The 19,274-nt window shown below is 28.9% G+C and overlaps 4 protein-coding genes across 5 annotated transcripts; all 4 read right to left on the bottom strand.

The window, feature by feature from the left end:
- Positions 1 to 92: 92 nt before the first annotated feature.
- On the bottom strand, positions 93 to 7,406 carry LOC113797865 (uncharacterized). The gene is made up of 5 exons (XM_075825242.1): positions 7,293 to 7,406; positions 6,444 to 7,238; positions 2,039 to 6,339; positions 1,780 to 1,939; positions 93 to 1,678 (listed from the first exon to the last, which is right to left on the bottom strand). Exons 3-5 carry the CDS (start codon positions 6,176 to 6,178, stop codon positions 1,218 to 1,220), a joined length of 4,761 nt encoding a protein of 1,586 aa, XP_075681357.1. The 5' UTR covers positions 6,179 to 6,339; positions 6,444 to 7,238; positions 7,293 to 7,406; the 3' UTR covers positions 93 to 1,217.
- A 577-nt stretch (positions 7,407 to 7,983) lies between these two features.
- On the bottom strand, positions 7,984 to 12,374 carry LOC113797908 (uncharacterized). The gene is given in 6 exon segments (XM_027348372.2): positions 7,984 to 8,379; positions 8,441 to 8,651; positions 8,653 to 8,756; positions 8,829 to 9,866; positions 9,936 to 10,080; positions 10,173 to 12,374. Coding segments are annotated over 6 exon segments (1,980 nt in total). The 5' UTR covers positions 10,359 to 12,374; the 3' UTR covers positions 7,984 to 8,083.
- Positions 12,375 to 12,805: 431 nt separating this feature from the next.
- On the bottom strand, positions 12,806 to 15,979 carry LOC113797919 (uncharacterized). The gene is made up of 6 exons (XM_027348389.2): positions 15,522 to 15,979; positions 15,361 to 15,438; positions 14,556 to 14,784; positions 14,044 to 14,433; positions 13,617 to 13,903; positions 12,806 to 13,432 (listed from the first exon to the last, which is right to left on the bottom strand). The coding sequence occupies exons 1-6, from the start codon at positions 15,862 to 15,864 to the stop codon at positions 12,927 to 12,929; spliced, it is 1,833 nt and encodes a 610-aa protein (XP_027204190.1). The 5' UTR covers positions 15,865 to 15,979; the 3' UTR covers positions 12,806 to 12,926.
- Positions 15,980 to 16,456: 477 nt separating this feature from the next.
- On the bottom strand, positions 16,457 to 19,234 carry LOC113797930 (uncharacterized). Of its 2 annotated transcripts, none has more exons than XM_027348401.2 (4): positions 18,218 to 19,234; positions 18,105 to 18,148; positions 17,694 to 18,038; positions 16,457 to 17,628 (listed from the first exon to the last, which is right to left on the bottom strand). In XM_027348401.2, exons 1-4 carry the CDS (start codon positions 18,246 to 18,248, stop codon positions 16,483 to 16,485), a joined length of 1,566 nt encoding a protein of 521 aa, XP_027204202.1. In that variant the 5' UTR covers positions 18,249 to 19,234; the 3' UTR covers positions 16,457 to 16,482. The 2 variants fall into 2 exon arrangements, with proteins under 2 accessions (XP_027204202.1, XP_027204201.1); XM_027348400.2 differs by having other exon boundaries at positions 17,694 to 18,148; positions 18,218 to 18,324; positions 18,383 to 19,234.
- Positions 19,235 to 19,274: the final 40 nt, after the last annotated feature.

Genomic DNA, 19,274 nt, shown 5'->3' with positions numbered 1-19,274 from the left:
TTTCACAATCGAGAACGCATGCTCGATTTTCTTTCAAATTCTTTAGGAACTTTAAAAAAAATTATCATCAAAAAACTCAAAATGGAATAAAATTAATTTTTTTTTCAAATTTTCAAATTTATTTTAGAATATAAAGGTGCGTGCGTGTTTGTGTGTGGTGGGGAGAGAATTGATTCGTTTTGAAAATTTTAAAACAAGAATAACAAACAATTATTTTGTGTGTGTGTGTGTATGTGAAATATTATGGATACAAAAATTTTTTTTTGTTGTTGAAAAAATAACTAAAATTTTGACTAATTCATAATGAGATTTATAAATCAATGAATAGAAATAGAAATTTTCCGATTCACATTTCAAACTTGTTGCTCGATGATGATGATGATGATGATGATTATCGAATGTTGCACCTATCCCAAATGAATGAAACAGAAAAAAAAACCTAATGTGAATGCAAATATAGTGGGTAAATCGGTGTTTATACAAAGAATTTTACCAGAATTTTTTTGTTTTGTTTTGTTTTGTTTCGATAAAGAATACAGATGCTGTACATTTTTTTTAAAATACATTTCGAATGTACAACAAATGATTATTTTACATGGAAATTATGTGTTTTTGTGTTTGTGTGTTTGTAAATTTCAAATGAAAAAGAAAATAAAATAAAATCACATCATTTAAATTCGAATGAATTTAGAGATTAAAAATGTTGAAAAATTTCAATTTTTATCTGTGTGTGTGTGTGTGTTTGTCTTTCTTTTTATCGGTAGAAAAAAAAGGCAACTTATAACAATGAATCAAAATTCGGATTCTTTTTAGATGATTGTGTGATTAGATGATTCTTCTGGTTAATTATTCTGATGATGACGACATTCATGATATAATGACTATTTTATTTTAAAATTATAAATAATTTTCCTTTGTTTTCGGTAAAATATATAGATTTTCTTTTTTCTTCAATAAATATAATTTATAAATAATGATGACTGATTTTTTTTTATTCAAAAAAATTACTTTGATAAAATGAAATTTCAATAGGCGAAAAAAAACTTAGCTCATTTTTTTCTCTTAATTTTTTTTTATTATACAAATCAAAACGAAAGACTATAATTCTGTTTTAAATAACAAAACAACAACAACAAAAAAAGGTAATTAAGCTGAAATTGATTTCTTTTCAAACACTCAGTTAGTGATTGAAAATAGTAAAAGATGTGTTTAGTTTATTAAGCACTGGATTTATATCTAGATTCATAGCTCGGATTTTTAAGTATTCGTTTCTGTCGAAAATCATAGACTTTACGACAACAGAAAACAAGCTCTGGTAATGTATTCAATGGTGGTAAATGATTATTATCACCTACTCGTTGTGAACGTTTTATTTGTTGCTGTTGATATTGATCATTTGTTGGTTGATTTTCATCACCAGACCATGGTTCACCATTTGGTACAATCATAGCAGTCAAATCTGGTTGTAAAAATGCCAATGATTGTAATTGTCGACATTTTTGTCGTTTATAGCGACAATATTCATTATATGTAAGTACAAAACATTTATCATCAATACAGGCAACACTATTTGCATCACGATGTCTTGAGGCATAAATTTCACCCGATATAAATTGAATATCCTGAATTTCTGTATGTTCAGGTCGATAATACCAAAGTAAGCTCATCATCATTTCTTCTGTTATTTTTTTTTAAAACAAAATAATCAAAATATAATTGAAAAAAAATCATCAACATTTATAAACATACGATATAACAACAATAAAAAAATAGACTTACTTTCGGGTGATTCCCATAATGATGTTATTTTAGCAACAAATGGTAGATCCGTTTTTCTTGGACCACTTTTAAGTAGTACACAATCACCAGGTCGTATAGTTTCACCTTCATTATGCTTGATTGCTGGATAACATTTACGTCGATATGATTGTTCATCATTCTAATTGATAATAAATAATTTAATAAAAATGAAATTTTTTAAAAAAAACCGTTATAATTGAATTATATAATTATTGTCATTTTTATAATGATTACTTACATTGATAAAAATATACTTTTCTATTGGTTCACCTTCCCATGACCAACCATGTATGATTGGTCGCCGATTTGTTCGTTTGTTCATTACGCAACGAAATTCACAATTATTTGTCGTTGTTGATGGTGATACGTTTTCATTGGATTCATCAATTACTTTATCATTATTGTTATTGTTTTTCGAATTATTTGCTAAAACCGATGTCGTTAATAAAAGATTATTGCGTTTTTTTGAATATGATGCTACGGTAGTATTGGTGGTTGTACCAATCCCATTTTCTAGCAATAAATTTTTGCCATTCGATTCATTTGTAAGATTTGATTTCGATTTTTTTCCACCAGCAGCAGCTATCAACGTTTCATTGAAACCATTCGGTAAAGTATGATCGGAATTTGCAATAGTATTCGTTTTTCGTTTTGATTTACCGTTGTTTGATGAATTTTTTTCACAATTTACAATCAATAATTGTTTATTTCGTTTTTTATTCAATACTGAATTTCCTGTATGACAAATCTCGCCTCCATCGCTACCATTTCCATTTTCATTATCAACACTGATTTGTTTTAATAAATCATTATCGACAACACCGTTTCTACGTTGATTATTTTTTGAATTTTTTAATGTTTTTGATGCTGATTTCATCATTGTCGGTTTCTTTTTTAAAGAATTTATTGTTAATGTTGATTGTAATGATGACAAATCTGGTGGTTGTATACGTGTCTGAACAAAAAATGTAGGCGTTTGTTGTTGTGATGGTATGAAATTTGAATTTAAAAAATTCAATGCAGATGGACGAATTGATGATGATATTGGAGCAGCCGATGATGATGATGTTGATACTGGTATCGATATATTTGATGATGATTGTGGACGAAACAATCCATACGGTAGGACATTTGAAATTGGATTTAAAGCCGATGGCATTGATACATTATTTGTGGTACCATTAAAATTGATGATCTGTGGCTGTGAATGATGAGTGACAATTGAAGGACGTGTTATATTCATAGACGTTGCCGTATCAACAGTTGATGAAGTTGATGTGGACGATGATGATGATATTCGACCAGAATGAGGATGAAACGATACTGGATAAATAATCCGATCACTTTGATTATTAGTTATGTTTGAGGATAACGAAGATGATGATGATGATGATGATGACGGAGGCGTATACCCACTACCCGTAAATACATTTAGATATGATTGATTTGATGTTGAAGATGGATGCGAATAATGGCAACTAGGGGATTGTGCTGGATATCTTGGTGGTACGGCTACACCGATCGGATTAGATCCAGCTAGATAATGTACACCTAAAAATGGACTAGCTGTTGTTGGTTGATGCATGGCAGTTGGTAGATGAAAAAATTGTCCAATAGCCGGAATCGGTGTAGCAGCTGGTGTAAATGGCGAGTTGATATATGGGTAAATTGTTGGTGGTGATGCAGCTATGAATGGTTGAGGTGATATAAATGGATGACTACCTGTTATTGGTGTTGGTTGTTCAAAAACATGACCACTATTATTAGCATTTCCAAATGGTATCAACTGGAATGGTACTGTTGACACAGTGGCCGGATTATAAAGGCTATATGGTTGTGATAATGGAAATGGATATGGATAAGGTGTTGCATGTGAATGATTCGAACCAAATGTTTGATTGCCTGTTGTTGGTATCAATGTTGTTGTCGTTGCTGTATGTTGATTATATGGTTTAATGAATGATGGATTTATATAATTACCACCAACGATAGCATTATATGGTGGTAATGATGAAAATGTCATCATACCATTGGGCGGTACAATAGCATTTGTATTTGGATGATAAAAATTTGTTCTAGGATTATGCTGCTGTATAATATTGGACGTTGTTGCTGTTGTGACTTTTGCTATGGCTGCTGCCTCTGATGATTGATGTTCTACTGTACGTGTTTCAATTTTGCGGTAATATTTTTTCATTATCGATGAATTTGATGGTTGATTAATTGTTGGAGATGTTTGTGCTGTTGCTGTTGTTGATTGAATGTGCGGTGATTTTTGCTTTTTCTTTGATCTACTTTTCTTTTTATTTGCCATCATTAATGAATTTGCATCGATATTTGTTGAATTTATACAAGTTGAACTAGTAACAGGTAATGATTGAGATGTAGTAAGATGATGATGAGAATGAGAAGGAACTTGATATATCAAATCTAAAGCTTGTGAATGTGGGGGAGGATGTGTTACAGTTGGAATAATTAATGGCGTTGATGAACCAGATGGACAAGGCGTAAATGCTGAAATAGTTGGCGATAATGATGTTGTTGTTATTGTAACCGGCGAAGAGGGATGAGAACAAGAGGAAGGGGTGGCAATAGTATTCGATGATAATTGTGCACTTGTTGCATCAATCATTTGATTATTTTTTGCTGTTTTTCGTTTTTTCGACGTTGATGGTCGTTTATTTATGGTTGATTCATTTTTTCTTTTTTTATTTGATGATTGATTCAATAGATTCTTTTGCTGTTCAATACGTTGCTGTGTTGTTGTTGTCGTTTCTACTACGGTTGTATTATCATGTCGTAATTTGACCGTCGTTTTGACAGTTGTCATTTCGATATGTTCTTCAACCGTACTACTATGATGTGTTGTTGTCGACCATAAATGTGGTGAATTAGGATTCGATGATGTTTGATGATTATTATTATGATGAGGATCACTTGATGAGGATTTCAGCAATGGTTTTGCACTGGCCAATACTAATCGACGTTCTTTTTCCGGTGAAAATGTAGCGGCCATCATAGCCGATGCATTTAAACTTGCCATTCGTTTATTTCTTCGTGTATCGATTATTTCTATATCCGGATCGATCGTTTTCTTTTTCTTTTTTTTCTTACGATTATTTGTTAATTTTTTCTTTGTCACTACGGCTGTTGTTTTGGTTTTTATTTGATTAACTTTTTCATTTTTATTACAACTTTTACCGGATGTAGATTTTTGCTTGATTAATTTTTTATCAATTTTATTTGTTAAATGTTTTCGATTTTTCAATTTTGATACGGGGGAAGAGGCGGCTTTGGGAGTCTCTTTTTTATATACAACAACAGTTGATGAGGCAGTATTCGATTTGGGTTTAGCACCACTTTTAGCATTAATTTTTACTTTTTTAGATGATGATGGCTTGAAATCAATCACATTCAAACGATTTTGATCTACATCATCATCATCATCATCATCACTTTTAATGCTTGTAAAAGGCGGCTCTAATTTTTTTTGTCCGGTCATTATTATCGCATTATTTTGATCATTTTCACTTAATAATTTCACTTTTGCTGATGCATTAAGGCTAGCCACACGATGACCACCGGATTTTCGACGTTTTTTCGATATTTTTGATTGTTTTTGTTTGGCTATAGTTATTGATTTCTTAATCACTAAATTGTTTGCGATTTTACCGGGTTTTGATTTTGATTGCTTTGTCGGTGTAGTTATTGATGATTTTATCGCCGCTAAGTTTTTTCTTTTATTGACTATTCGTTTGTTATTGGATTTCGGTTTTGTCGGTATCGTTTTTTTCGTTGACGTTGTTTTGGTAGCCACATTTTCTTTGTTTTTCATTGTCGAAGATGTTTTAGCATTTTTCTTCGAAGTCGTGAGTGTTGATTCTGTATTTTTAATTTTCTGTTTTGTTGAATTTTTATTCGTATTTAAACTAATAGTAACATTGGCCAATTTTTTAGTTGTTTTTCTTGCTACATTATTGTGCGTTATTGTTGTTGATTTGGCATTCGATTCATTTTTTGTGTTGGATTTTTTCTGTTTTGAATCCTTAAGTTTCGGTAATGATGGTTTGATTGGTGATTGTGTTCTCATCGATGTTGGACGAATCATCGTTGACGGTATCATCGACGATGATGTTGATGTAGCTAATAATGAGGCCAATTCTTTTGATAATCGATTTGTGATGGCCGGTTTTGATTTAATTTTTGGGCCATTTTTTGTTTTTGTTGATGATAATGATTTTCTTTTCACTTTAGATTGATTAGATTTTTTATTTTTTATTATTTTAGCATTCTTTTTCTTATTCTGTTGGCTATTATTATTTGATGTTGTTTTTTTAGCCGATTTATTTATAGATTTTTTCTTTCTTTTATGATGCATTATTGATTATTTAAATAATTTGATTTTTTTTTATAAATAAAAAAAAATTCACGGGAATGTTTCTATATAATTGAATTTAGTGATTTTAATATTTATAAAAGAAATTTTTTTTTTTGTGACTGTTTTGATGAATTTCAATTCTTGATTATTCGGTTTATTATCTAATAAATAATGATAATGATTCAATAATAATAAGAATAATTCTATCTAAAGAAAATTCTTTCATTCAAATGAAAAAAAATAATGATTGAAAATATTTAATTACCATTGCACTCGTTTGTTCCGTTTCTCCTTTTCTTTTTCTTTTGTCCCGTAACTTATGACGGGTTAAAAAAAAGATGAATGGAATAAAGTTCATACAAGAATTTTTCCCATTTTTTTGTTTGTCACATTGATGAATGTCAACAAAACGGATGTCCAAATGATGATGAACAGACCAAATCATATATATCATACACTTTTATATACTTTGACCAGCACAAATTTTTGGAATAATTTCAAAAAAAAGACACAAAATTTTTTCCCCTTTTATTATTATTATTCACAACTGGGAGGCAAACAACAACAAAAAATTAATTCAAACAAATCTGATGATGATTAATTTTAAATAATGATAAAATCAGAAAAAAAACAACAAAATAAAATGATAATTTTCATGTATAAAATAAATTATTATGATGTAATTGATGATAATCCGTTCGGATTAGCGTTGTGTTGTTGCACACATTTATGATGAAAAAGAGAGAGAGAAAAAAAAATTGTAAACAAACAGACAAAATGATTCAAAAAAAACTGATTTTAAAGATCCAAATCTTTTTGGAACCATAAAAAAAAGAAATATCTTTATCTTATGTGCGTGTGTATGATGTATGTATATGTGTGTATGTGTGTGTGTGGAGGATGAGGATGGTTTTGATGCTGATGTTCAACATCATTCACATCACACACACATTAAGTTAAAAAGGAGAAAGAGTGAGCTATAAGAGGGAGAGATATTGATATTGATATTGATGATGATGAAAGATGAAAGAAAGATGAGAATTTGATTGAGGAAGCAATTCTGTATATAAAAAAATGATTGGAGTGAGTGAGTGAATAAGCTATAAGCGCTTACCGTTATCATTATGTTTTTATTAAACTACTATATATACACGTCCCATTTTTTTATCTCTCTCTCTCTCTTTTACAAAAATATAAAATACTATAAGTTTGAAATTATTACACAACAATATATACATGAATATTGAGCAAGCTGCAATGTATGAAGCGGTTTAGAGAAAAAGATATACGCACCCTCACAACACTCCCGATAACTTTTAATACTTTTTGTTCCAAAAATAAAAGATGCATCAAATTCTATGATCCACCTTTTTATCATCATCCTCCTCAACACTTGATTTTTTTTACAAGCGTAATAATGATTGGCCAAAGACAGCCCCTTTTTATCTATTTTAATTTTCCAATTGTAGCGTTTTGTATTTGTGTCGGTCTTTGATTTTTTTTGTTTGACATGGATAAAGCTTGATATTGTTTTGCTTAAGTCATTTTTAAAAGAAAACCATATTATTTGCGCATGTCGATGACGTTATTTTTTATAATGTTCAAGATTATTTGATATGCATGAATGGCGCCTCCTCATTTAGCTTTTCGTCATGCTACTACCATTTTTTCTTTTCTTTTTTGAAATGTTCGTAAATGACATGATGTTTAAAATTCTAATTCGAATACGCGCTGTTTTTTTTATTTGGTGATGGATAATATTATCAGTTATTATAACCATTTATGGCATTTATTTTCAAGATAGATTTCTATTTTTTATGCAATTTGAAAACAAAAACTTTATTTGTACATTATTTATTGATGAAATTATGTTTTAAAAAAATGAAATGTTTCGAGGAAAAAAATTCAAACTTCTGATGCAGTATCCGAGATGAAAGTATCGGCCATAGCATCATTGTTATTGATATTATTATTGTTATTCAACATTCGATTGGCCAAAATCTGATGACGATTATGATGATTTCTATACAATGTACTATAAAGTGGTGAATAAAGTGGTTCGGATTCTGCATACGATGCATAACGAGATCGATTAATATGATTGTTATTAAGAAGATTATGTGGATTAGCAGGATGTAAATGATGATTGTTGTGTACCAACGTATTGGTGCGATTCAAGGTCCAAGATGGACTTGAATATACTAAAATCAATGAATAAATGAATTAGTATTTTCAATAATTTTTAGGACATAGAATACTTACTTGAGCTAACATCCGGTATACCAAGTCTTGGTGGTTTTTTTACCGGATTTACAACCAATAACGGATTAAATTCGTTTTGTGATGCATTCCGTTCGGTAGTTGTTTCCGTATTTGTTTCATGATTTGGATCATCTAATGTATTGATTGATGTATTATTATCGGTATTGGATACCGTATCAATCAAGATCAATTCTTGTGTAGGTACAATCTTTCTGTTTACGTACGAAAAAAACAAACATAATACTAAATATGACTAGAACCAGAAAAAGACCACTTAATATGCCAAGCACTAAACCGAATAAAACATGATCAGAATCTGTGATATAGATAAAATGGATGAAAATTAAAATGATTATCAAATAATGAATTCAATAGGAAAAAAACATACTTTCATCTTGGTGATTCATAATATTTTTATTATATGAAATTTGAGAATCAGAAGATGGTCGTTTGGCCGTATTAGCTGGTGATATCACTTTAGGATGTTGATCATTTTGAAAAAAATTCGTACTATGCGAATAATATGGTACAACATAAACGTTATAGAACATTTCATCACTTCCAGCATGATTAACAACGCTACAACGATAATTTCCAGCATTCAATGTCATCACTGAATATAATGTTAGCTGTGATACTTTAAGTTTTGTTGTTTGATTAAATTCTTCAATCATTTCATCGATTTGAAATTCTTGTGCATGTGATATTGGCATATGTTTATTACAATTATGATCACAACCTTTTGAATTATTCATAATCTGTATATTATTCCAATACCAATTAATTTGTGATAAGGATAAATATTCACGATCAACAATTGGATCACCAAATGTTTCTACTTCAATGGCACATTTCATACGTAATGTTGAACCTTCACTTAACGTTATATCAGTATCCGAAACATTATGATAGATTTTTGGTGCACATTGAAAATGATCCAATGCTAAATTACTCCATATAACCGATGTTCCCGAACAACGTGGCTGATCAATAATGTGAAGTCGATTTCGTTGTTGTATGAGCATTCGTTTAAATGGTTGCATATGACAATTACAATTCCATTCATTTGATTCTAGATATAATGTATGAAGATTTTTAAGGAATATGAATGAATCTGGATTCAATATGGTCAAATGATTTGATGCAAGATTGATTGTTTGTATGTTGATGAGACCAGCAAATGAATTAACATCAATAAAGCTAATATTATTTCGTTCTAATGATAACTTTCTTAAATTAATTAATTTGTTAAATGAATTATTTGAAACTTCACGTATTCGATTCCATGATAGATCTAATGTTTGTAATCTTATTAGATGTTCAAATGCAACAGTAGGTATCAAAGTTAGAAAATTTTCAGCCAATGATAATTCAATTATATTTGTCAACGGATTGAATGCATGATCATCAATTTCGGCAATTAGAGCTATGTAAACAAAATATGAAATAAATTATTTTCAAAAAAAATTATTGTAATGAATTAGTTTATAATTACCTTGTTGTAGATAAATTTTTTGTAAATTATCAAGACATGCATTATGAAATATATGGCTATTAAGTTGAGCAAAATTATTTCGCTGTAACCAAAGAACCTGTATTTGTTTCATACGTTGTTGTTGTTCGGGATTTAAATCCGTACACTGATTCGAATTTGATTTTTTATTTAAAAAAATAAAAATAATACAAAATAGATCAACAAGTTGTTTTTGTTTATATTGTTTAAATTAATTACCTGAGGTAAACGATGTAAACTTAAGCCGGTACAATTGGCGGTAAATTTTCCCGATGATTGTATACATGTACATTGTTGATCACAAATAAAACCGTTGACTAATTGTATCGATAATTGTGATGATATTAAATAAAAACAATATATAAATATTCGATGATAATGACGAAATATTTCTAGCTGAGACATTTCTTCATTTAGATGATTTTCAACAACAAAAAAATACAAAAAGAAAATTAACGACTCAAGTCATGTCGACCATAATACTTGTTGATGAAAAAATATTTTCTTTTCTTTTTTTATTTGAAAATCAAAATCAATTCAAATTGATCAATCAATGATTGAATGGAATGTGAACCACCCAACAATATATAACACTCAAAAAGTTCCAGTTTGACCCGAAAGTTTTTGTTTTGTTTTGTTCGTACTGTTCATACAATCAACCGATCCAAATAGATATGTCGTTCACAGTTAAATGACACTGAATACCAAAGCGGTCATTCTATGGTCATTTTTTTTTGTTGTTGTTGTTGTCAAAGTAGAAGTGGGGATTTAAAATGATTGTTTTGCAGTAGAAAAAAAGTCAGCTAACTTTAAGAAATGAAGAAAAACTCCAACACAAAAAAAAAGAAAAACACGTTAAGAAAGAGAACGAGCGAAACATATACTCTGGCGCGATAATGAAAAAAATGGTGGTCTTTTTCTGTGATTTTTCTGTCGATAATGATGATGATGATGATAAAAAAAAACGAGCAGGTCGAGGTAGTTTACGAAGTAACGAGCAAAATAAAAAGGTGGTGTCTGTTGTTTACTTGTTTGTGCGAATATAAACGTTTACTTGTATGACCCGAAAGCTTACCTTTGTCGGTTTTAACTTCACTTTATCTTTTTTCTAAACAATTTTTTGTTTTCTGGGGTCCCTATCAGAAACAATTATTCTCTGGATATGTCAGGTCGAGCAAGTTTTTTTTGCTTTCTTTTTGTTCGTTCACTAATGTGTATGTGTGGAGATTGAATGATAATACACGTGTATACGGTGAAACGGGGAATAAAAACATCGAAAGTTATTTTTTTAGGTTAAAAGTCAAAGTACATGCACAATGATTTTTCATTTGGGTGAAGATAAATACATACATCAACAACAACAATAACAACAAATAACTATCTCTGAGAAGAAAAAAAAACAGTATCATTCAAGTATCAATAGGAAAGAAGCAAAAAAAAATATATATTGCTTTGATTATTGCAATATCGTCTTTGGTCGTAGTTATTGTCATTTGTTATTGTAGTTAGTTTAGTTGGAAAAATTGTGTGACGATAATTATGATTGGCCAACATACATATCATCGTATATGATGATCATTCATTCATTCACTATGATGATGGATCCATTCTTTTCAATGATGATGATGATGATGATGCTTAATGTAATTGATCGATCGTTAGTTCGCTTTATTGTGGATTCAATTCACTATGTTTTAAAAAAAAAAGACAATAAAATTCATCGCATATCTTTGAACAGGAAAAAAAATTGAATTTAAAAAGAGAAATTGAATTTTTCTTTTTCGTTGTCATTGTTGATGATGTTAAGGAAAGAATATGATACAATGAGTGCGGGTGTGTGTTGTTGGTTGTTTATTTTGTGATTAGATTTTTGCTGTAGTGAAAGAAGAAAAAAAGTTGCATGGTGACTAATTCATTATCTTTGTTTTACTTCAACAAGAACAAGAAATCAAAAAAAAATCATTTGAATCAATGAATACTCGAATCATTCTTGTTGAAAATCTTGTAGAATTCAAAGGCGTGTAATGTTTCTGTGTGTGTAGGAGGGTATTATGAGATGTTTTTCTTAAAATTTATTATAGAAGTGGTCTTCTTCATAGTTGTCTTGTATCCATTGAATAGGAATTTATTTTTTTTGGATTGAAGAACGAGTTTCTAATTTATATATCCATACGACGACGATGATGATAATGATGATGACCAATTGAAGATTCAAACAGATAGAACCGATGAAAAAAAAGAGGCAACAACATTTAATGGTTGACATTGATGGGTTTGTTGTTGTTGTTGTTGTTGCTTTTTTACATTGATGTCTGTTTTGATCATTTTCATTTTCAATTCAAATCAGATTCGATGATAAATGACATATCATTTTGGTGATTGTAGGATATGAAAAATCGAAAGTGAAATAGAAAAAAAATAATGAAAACAAAGAAATTCTTCAAATGTTTTTCAAAATGATACAATGTTTTTTTTTTTGGTGTGTACAAAACAAATTTTCACTACCAAAAAAATGATATAAATATCAGATTGATTATCAGCGAATCCTATTTTATTTTGGTCATATTATGATCATTTTCTAATACAAATGAGATTTTTTTTACTGCCAAACTTTTTGACTAAAAAGGAAAGTTTTTGTTGTTGTTGTTGTTGTGTTTGATGATTATGAACAAATGTATAATGTAAAGAAAAAACGATACTTTTGATATTGAAGATATCATTCATCCATCGATCAATCAATAAATGATTTATTTATTCGAATCGAATATATAAACCAAATCAAATGATATCATATGATACATGTGCGTAAATATAATTAAATGGATAAAATAAACCCGAAAACAAAATAATGATGACAGCATTGTTAACATTTTTATTTCTTCAATATATTTATAATTTTAAGGATATTTACAATGTTTGTTTTTTTTTTGTTTCTATTTCTCAATCCGATACCGGTATGATTGATTTTAAATTTCATATAGAATATTCATAAACATCATAATTTATGGTTGATGGTGGTTGTGGTGGTTTAGTTTTCGGTCGATTCAATGTACCTTCAGTCATTGTTAGATATTCAGGTTCAATTGGTAATTGTTTTATTATTGATGATGGAAATTGTTGTGATGATGATGATCCGGATGATGTTGATGTTAATTGTTGTGGTTGTATTCTTCTTGCCGGATCAATATCATAACGTAAAAAATTATCATCAGCCATTTCATAATCAGGCATTGTATAGATTTCTTTACAATCTTCATATATTGTTTCTAAACCAATATCTGAATAATAACCATCCGATGATGCTGATATTTGTTTATTCAATGCTTTTTCCTCTAATTCATATTTAGCTGATTCTAATTTTTTATTTATCTTTTTACCATGTGCACGAATTGATAGATAAACAATTAATGAAAAAATTGTTATCAATATAATCAATATAACTATAATGATACTGATTGTAATTGAACCGGATTGAAGTGCTAAATAGTAAATAAATAATAATAATGAAAAATAAATGAATGTAAGGAATTTAAAAATTGTACAGGATAAAATTATGAAATTTAAAAAATTCAACAAGGTCATTAATCTTGTTTATGTGTGCGGGTGTAAATTCCAATGTACATTTACCCATACCACATACAGTGAATAAATTTATTTATTTACCTGTTGTACAATGTGGAACTTTATTGGTCCAACGACCTCCAACACAGATACGTTCCGATTTACCAACCATAATACCTTCGAAATTTGCACATGTATAATGTATCCATGTTTTTTCAATTGCCAACCATTCACTATCATTTATCCAATAAACATTACCAATTTGTTCCAATTGTATTGTTGGATTTAATGTTTCGATAATTTCATTTTTTGAACATGTCGTCTTTGGTAAACATAATGGAAATTTACCTTGCCATAATCCATTTGCATCACAGGTGAAAAGTTCACGACTTTATTTTTGAACAAACCAAAATTGATAATATTTTTTTTAAAGTTTTTTTTTCATCCATAGAAAAAAATAGGAAAAAATCAATAATTGAACAAAAAAAAAAAAAAAAATAGAATGATTGATTTTGCTCATCATTCATACCTGTTGTTATTGTTTGATGAAGTTATAAATGAATCATTACAGCTTATTACAACATGTCCCATTTCAATCTGTTCGAGAACACCTGTTCGTTCAATTTCTAAACGGCCACATTCAATATTAGATTTATTGCCCAAATGTTTTAATAATTTTTTATATGTTTCACCAATAAATACCGCTTCTAGGCCAACACTAAGATTACTGTTTGCTGTTTTTACAATTAATTCAATATTATCCGTTTTAATAATATTATCATCGAGCATCAATTTTGTCATTGTATTTGTTGTTGTATTGCTTTTAGTAATATTTTCATATAAATCACAGAAAAAATAATTTCCAAATATTTCTTCCTGTTCAATTACTTGATAGCTTGTATGTTCTAATTGACATTTTCTTTTGCATTTCCGTCATTCAATGTTATATTGATGATTGATTTTTGTTTTGTTTTTTTGATTGATTATAAAACTATTTGGTTAAATTATCAACATTTAAAAATTTTTGAATTAATTAATTACCTATTTTTAATATTAACATCAATTTTTGGCCGTTCTTTTTTAATTAAATCATTTTTCTGTATATTAATATCGATTAATAAATATTGTATTTCAACTGGTTGTTCAAATTGAATATTCCAACGATAACAATCCGAACCGAATACTGAAAGTACAGTGTTTTCCGGTACACGTGTAAAATGAAATGAATTTGGTGGCAATGGATATGGTGTTTCATCTGATTGTGTTAAATCTATATAATAAACACGAGAAGCGAAGCTTCTCGAGAGTGTCGTGCACAAAAAATGAAGGGCAAGAGAAATGTGTTAGGAAATTTTTAATACACAAATGTGATAGAAAGGGTCTGCAGAAAAAGTCAATGTGCGCAGCAGCTTGCGCAACATGAATTGCCTCGGGATAGAAACAATTGTTAACGCTTAGGCCCCGGTCTCATTGTTATGGGACCGCGGCCTTAGAGAAAATTGTGGCTTGCAAAAAATCTCAATAGGAAAAAATAGCCAAAAAAATGGAAATATTCAAATATAATTTAAATTTGGTTTAAGCAGGTTAGGTTAGGTTTGTGCAATTAGGTTTTCCGGGAGGAACTAACTAAAGCGCCAATATTTTTGGCTGTTTTGGCGATTTTCTCCACTAGCGGTATTTTTTGACCAATTTTCGGTTAGACCCGAAACAAATAAATAGTTGGATCGATCGCAAGAACAAAACTTCAGCCAAAGATTTGGGAGATGGGCGGCGTAGCCGCTCATCTGCCAGAATCTACGGCTGAAGCAGGCGTGCTGCTGGCCAAAGGCCAGCAACACACACTTGTTCAATGATAATAATGATTGATCCGATCCCGAACATTCACTTGCTTCTAATCGATTTATTTTTGTTACAACTGCTTTACCTGTTTGTCGCATGAGAATTAATTGATTGAATAATTAGTTAATTTCCTTTTGATTTATTTGTTTCAAAAAAATTACAACTTACCACAACGTGCCTGTTTACCATGCCAATGTCCATGACGACATTTTCGTTTTTGTACATGATGTGGGAATTGATTCTCTTCACAAATAATATAAATAGTTTCATTTTCAGCAAATTTAACCTTTTCAGTGGATACAAAACGTATTCGTGCTTTTGGTGGTATATTTGGTCGTGAACATGATCCAATTACAATCGATGAATTATTAATATTTTCCAATAATGATAATGAATCTGATGATGATGATAATAATGATTCATATCTTTGTATTTGTAATAAAATTATTATTATCGAAGTAAATTCAAACGAAAAGATAATAATATTGATTAACCGTAATGGTAGCAACATTTTATTGAAAAAAAAATTCCTTTTCAATCAAATATGTACACAGAAAAACCAACACAGATGAATGATGATGATTTCATCAAACAACAACAACAACAACAACGAAAATAGTTTGAATTAAAATCAATTTTATTTTAATATTTGAAATGTCCATATAAAATAATTAAGTTGATCATCATTATCATTATCATCATTTTACATTAATTTTTTTTTTTTGATGGTTTTTCTAATCATTCCAAAGTGATATCCCGGAAATGTTCACTATCCCTTTCCCTCTCATATCAATATATGATATATAGCAACAAATGTCATATACACATGCAAAAAAACAGAAATTAAAATCTCAAAACGGAAATCTATATGATGATGATGGTTCCGATTTCAAAGTTTTGTTTTATTCAACAACAACGACAACATATAGTAAAAAATCCGATTTCCATAATAGTTGAAATTTTTTTTCTTCGCAAAAATTTTATCTTGTTAACGCTTTTTTTTAGATTTGCATATTGAGTGCAATTTTTTTTATTGTCTTTTTTTTAAAAAAAAAAAATAAATAAATTTTACTAATTGAGATTTGTAGTTTTTTTTTGTTCGTTTTTAAAGAAAAAATCATTTTTTTAATCATTCAATTAATTTTGATTTATAAATCTTTTCCAAATATTCACTATTTTTTTTGATTATCATTGATTCTTCATCTCTACGTTTTAATGACATTTCTAATTCAAATAATTTATTTGTTGTACGTTTTGCATCCAAACGTAATTCCGTTATAAGCATCTCTTTTTCTTGTAATATATGTTTCAATTCTTCTAAACAATCACCATTTGTTTTTTTCATTTTTATTGAACCGGATGCATTCGACGACGACGATGATGATGATGATGATGTAGAAGAGGTAGTGGAATTTGTATTTGCAGAAGTTGTGGATGATGATAATGAATTAGTACTTATTGTTTTCTTTTTATTCACCATTTTTTTCAATGCATTCGGTATCTTTGTTCGCCATTGATTCGAACGATTCGTTGTTGTTGTTGTTGCAGTGGCTGCTAATGAAATATTTTGATGATTCGCAAACATTTTATGATTTTCGTCATAATGATTTCGTTGATTTTGTGAATGTGAATGATGATGATGATAATTTGAAAAATGAAAATTTGCTTGTCTATTCATACTTTCCAACGATAGATGGGAGAATGATCGATTTAAAGGAACTGTTTGTGGTGATAATGGTGGTCTTGCAATAATCGCTGGTTTCGTCCATTCCGGATCATCATCATCATCGTCATCATCATCAAGATTATCTTTGACACCGACAGGAAATGGATTATAATCAATGACAGGCATTGTAACTGGTATTATTGTTGATTGTTTAGTTGTACGTTGTTGATTATGTTGTTGACATCGACATTGTTTTAATTCTTGATTCAATTCAATTATTCTTCGGCTCATTTCATTCATATCATAACGACGTTTTTTAATTTCATCTTGTAATTCAAATATTTTTTCATTTTTATCATTAATTTCATAATATAATGTTTCCAATATTTGTTCCTTATCCATTAATGATTTATAAATTTCTGTTATGGTCATTTCTTTTTCCATTAATTGTTTGGATAATTGGGTTTGCCGTTGTTGTTGTTGTTGTTGATTATTTCGATTATCCATAATACGTTGATCATTCATTTTTTTCATCAATTGTGAATTGTTCAAACGATTTAGATCTCGTTCAGAATTGGCTCGATCTTTTATCAGTAAATTCGAATCAATCTATAGTCGAATCAAATTAAAATATCATGGTATTCGAAAATATTATCAATATAAACATAACTTACCGTTCGTTGACATTTTTTTACCATTATCAGTGGACATTTATTTGTCATTTTATCTCCATTATTTTTATCTTCTTGATCATCATTCAATAAATCCATCGAACTATGATAGATACGTTGTTGTTGATTGGACATCATCGTTGATGATTTGGTTGATAATTTTTTTATTGTCGATTTTACCAATGATATTTGTGATTCATCTGATTTTGCTATTTCATCGTTAACATTCGATGGATTTGAAGTTTGATCTTGAGATTTTTGTTTTTCCGATTGTTGTTGTTGGACAGATTGTTTAGATCGATTTATTATTGTGATAGTCGATGTTGTCGAATTTGTTGATTTTCCATTCTGTAAAGGAATTGTTTCATCAGCATTTTTATTTGCAATTGGTAATGTTGGCTGATTTTTATTCACATTATTCGTATTGATTGTCGCTACCGGTATCAATGATGGTAACACTAATTAAAAAAGGTAAAGAAAGTAAATTCTTTCAAAATGTTTTTTTTGTTAAATAATAAAATACTAACATGGAACATGTTGCTGTTGTGGTGGACTCATCGATAATTATAAATTAAGAATTTTGGAAGTTGAAAGAAATAATCGATTAAATCATTGAAAATGTAAATGATCAAAACTGATATGACAAAAAATATAAAACGGATATTTTTAAAGGAAAATTTTTGTTCGTTTACCCTTATAATAATAATGATTGTATTAGTTTTGTCATTGTAAATTTGATCTAGATTATGATCCAAAGAAGAAAAAAAATAACTGTTGACAAGTAATGTTCCAGATGAAATTTTTCTTTCGCTTGATTGATATAATAATGATGAACAGAAACCAGTTTCTTTTCAGTTAATACCATAGGAAAATAAATGTCATAATGAATTTATATTTGGTATTTTTAAAAGTTTTGAGAAAAAAAAGAGAATAGACCAATATTATGTTTGTTTGTGTGCTCGTCGTTTTGAAAGGATATACCGTCAGGCTAATTTCTTTTCTTTTTTTGCTTTACTTTTGTTTTTTCTTTTCTTTCAGAAAATATTCATTAATCTGATTTTTTTTTGTTTAGCCAAAACGAAAACAATATTGTCGTCTTTGTTTTTATTTACCGTTATTTGTTCAATTATATTCAATGTAATTTAACTATGAATTATGTGTAAAAAAGGATAAAGAAACTAAACAAAAACCTGTATGATTTTAAGTGGAAAAATTATCCATTTTTTTTTGTTAAACAATACAGTTCCAGACGAATGATTGGAATATGGAAATTTTTCTCATTCTTTTTTTTCGGTTTTTTGTTTTGTTTAGTTTATTTCACCGAAATATTATTTTTCAATAGATAATGATGAATGGATTATATAATTGAATGGATCTAATTTGAACATGATGATTGTTTGAAATACTTTGCTGCTTTGTTTTTGTTGGAAAAAAATCATTAAATGGCATTCATACAAATGATATTTATGAAGCTACTAAATCATCAGCGTTGTTTTTCTTAACATTCATCAATATTTAATTATTTCTATCAATCTTTGTTTCATATTTTTGTTTTGAATTTTAATTTAGTTTTTTTGAATTTTA

This window comes from Dermatophagoides pteronyssinus, unplaced genomic scaffold, assembly GCF_027571235.1.
Source record: "Dermatophagoides pteronyssinus isolate colony J.1.1.1.1 unplaced genomic scaffold, Derpt_VIB-CSIC_2022.12 sq0003, whole genome shotgun sequence".
Lineage (NCBI taxonomy): Eukaryota > Metazoa > Arthropoda > Arachnida > Sarcoptiformes > Pyroglyphidae > Dermatophagoides > Dermatophagoides pteronyssinus.
Note: the sequence above shows the minus strand (reverse complement) of the source record. Positions and strands in the feature narration are given on the sequence as shown.

Bases quoted from the DNA above. Each gene is read 5' to 3' on its own strand.
- LOC113797930 (XM_027348400.2), bottom strand. From the start codon at position 18,248: ATGAGTCCACCACAACAGCAACATGTTCCAT. The intron at 18,149-18,217 runs GTTAGTATTTTA...TTTTTTAATTAG, and splicing joins ACAACAGCAACATGTTCCAT to TGTTACCATCATTGATACCG. The intron at 17,629-17,693 runs GTAAGTTATGTT...ATTCGACTATAG, and splicing joins TAAAAAAATGTCAACGAACG to ATTGATTCGAATTTACTGAT.
- LOC113797865 (XM_075825242.1), bottom strand. From the start codon at position 6,178: ATGCATCATAAAAGAAAGAAAAAATCTATAAATAAATCGGCTAAAAAA. The intron at 1,940-2,038 runs GTAAGTAATCAT...ATTATCAATTAG, and splicing joins AAAAGTATATTTTTATCAAT to AATGATGAACAATCATATCG. The intron at 1,679-1,779 runs GTAAGTCTATTT...AAAAAATAACAG, and splicing joins ATTATGGGAATCACCCGAAA to AAGAAATGATGATGAGCTTA.
- LOC113797919 (XM_027348389.2), bottom strand. From the start codon at position 15,864: ATGTTGCTACCATTACGGTTAATCAATATTATTATCTTTTCGTTTGAA. The intron at 15,439-15,521 runs GTAAGTTGTAAT...TGCGACAAACAG, and splicing joins TGGTAAACAGGCACGTTGTG to GTAAAGCAGTTGTAACAAAA. The intron at 13,904-14,043 runs GTATGAATGATG...TCAAAAATAAAG, and splicing joins TCATCAAACAATAACAACAG to TCGTGAACTTTTCACCTGTG.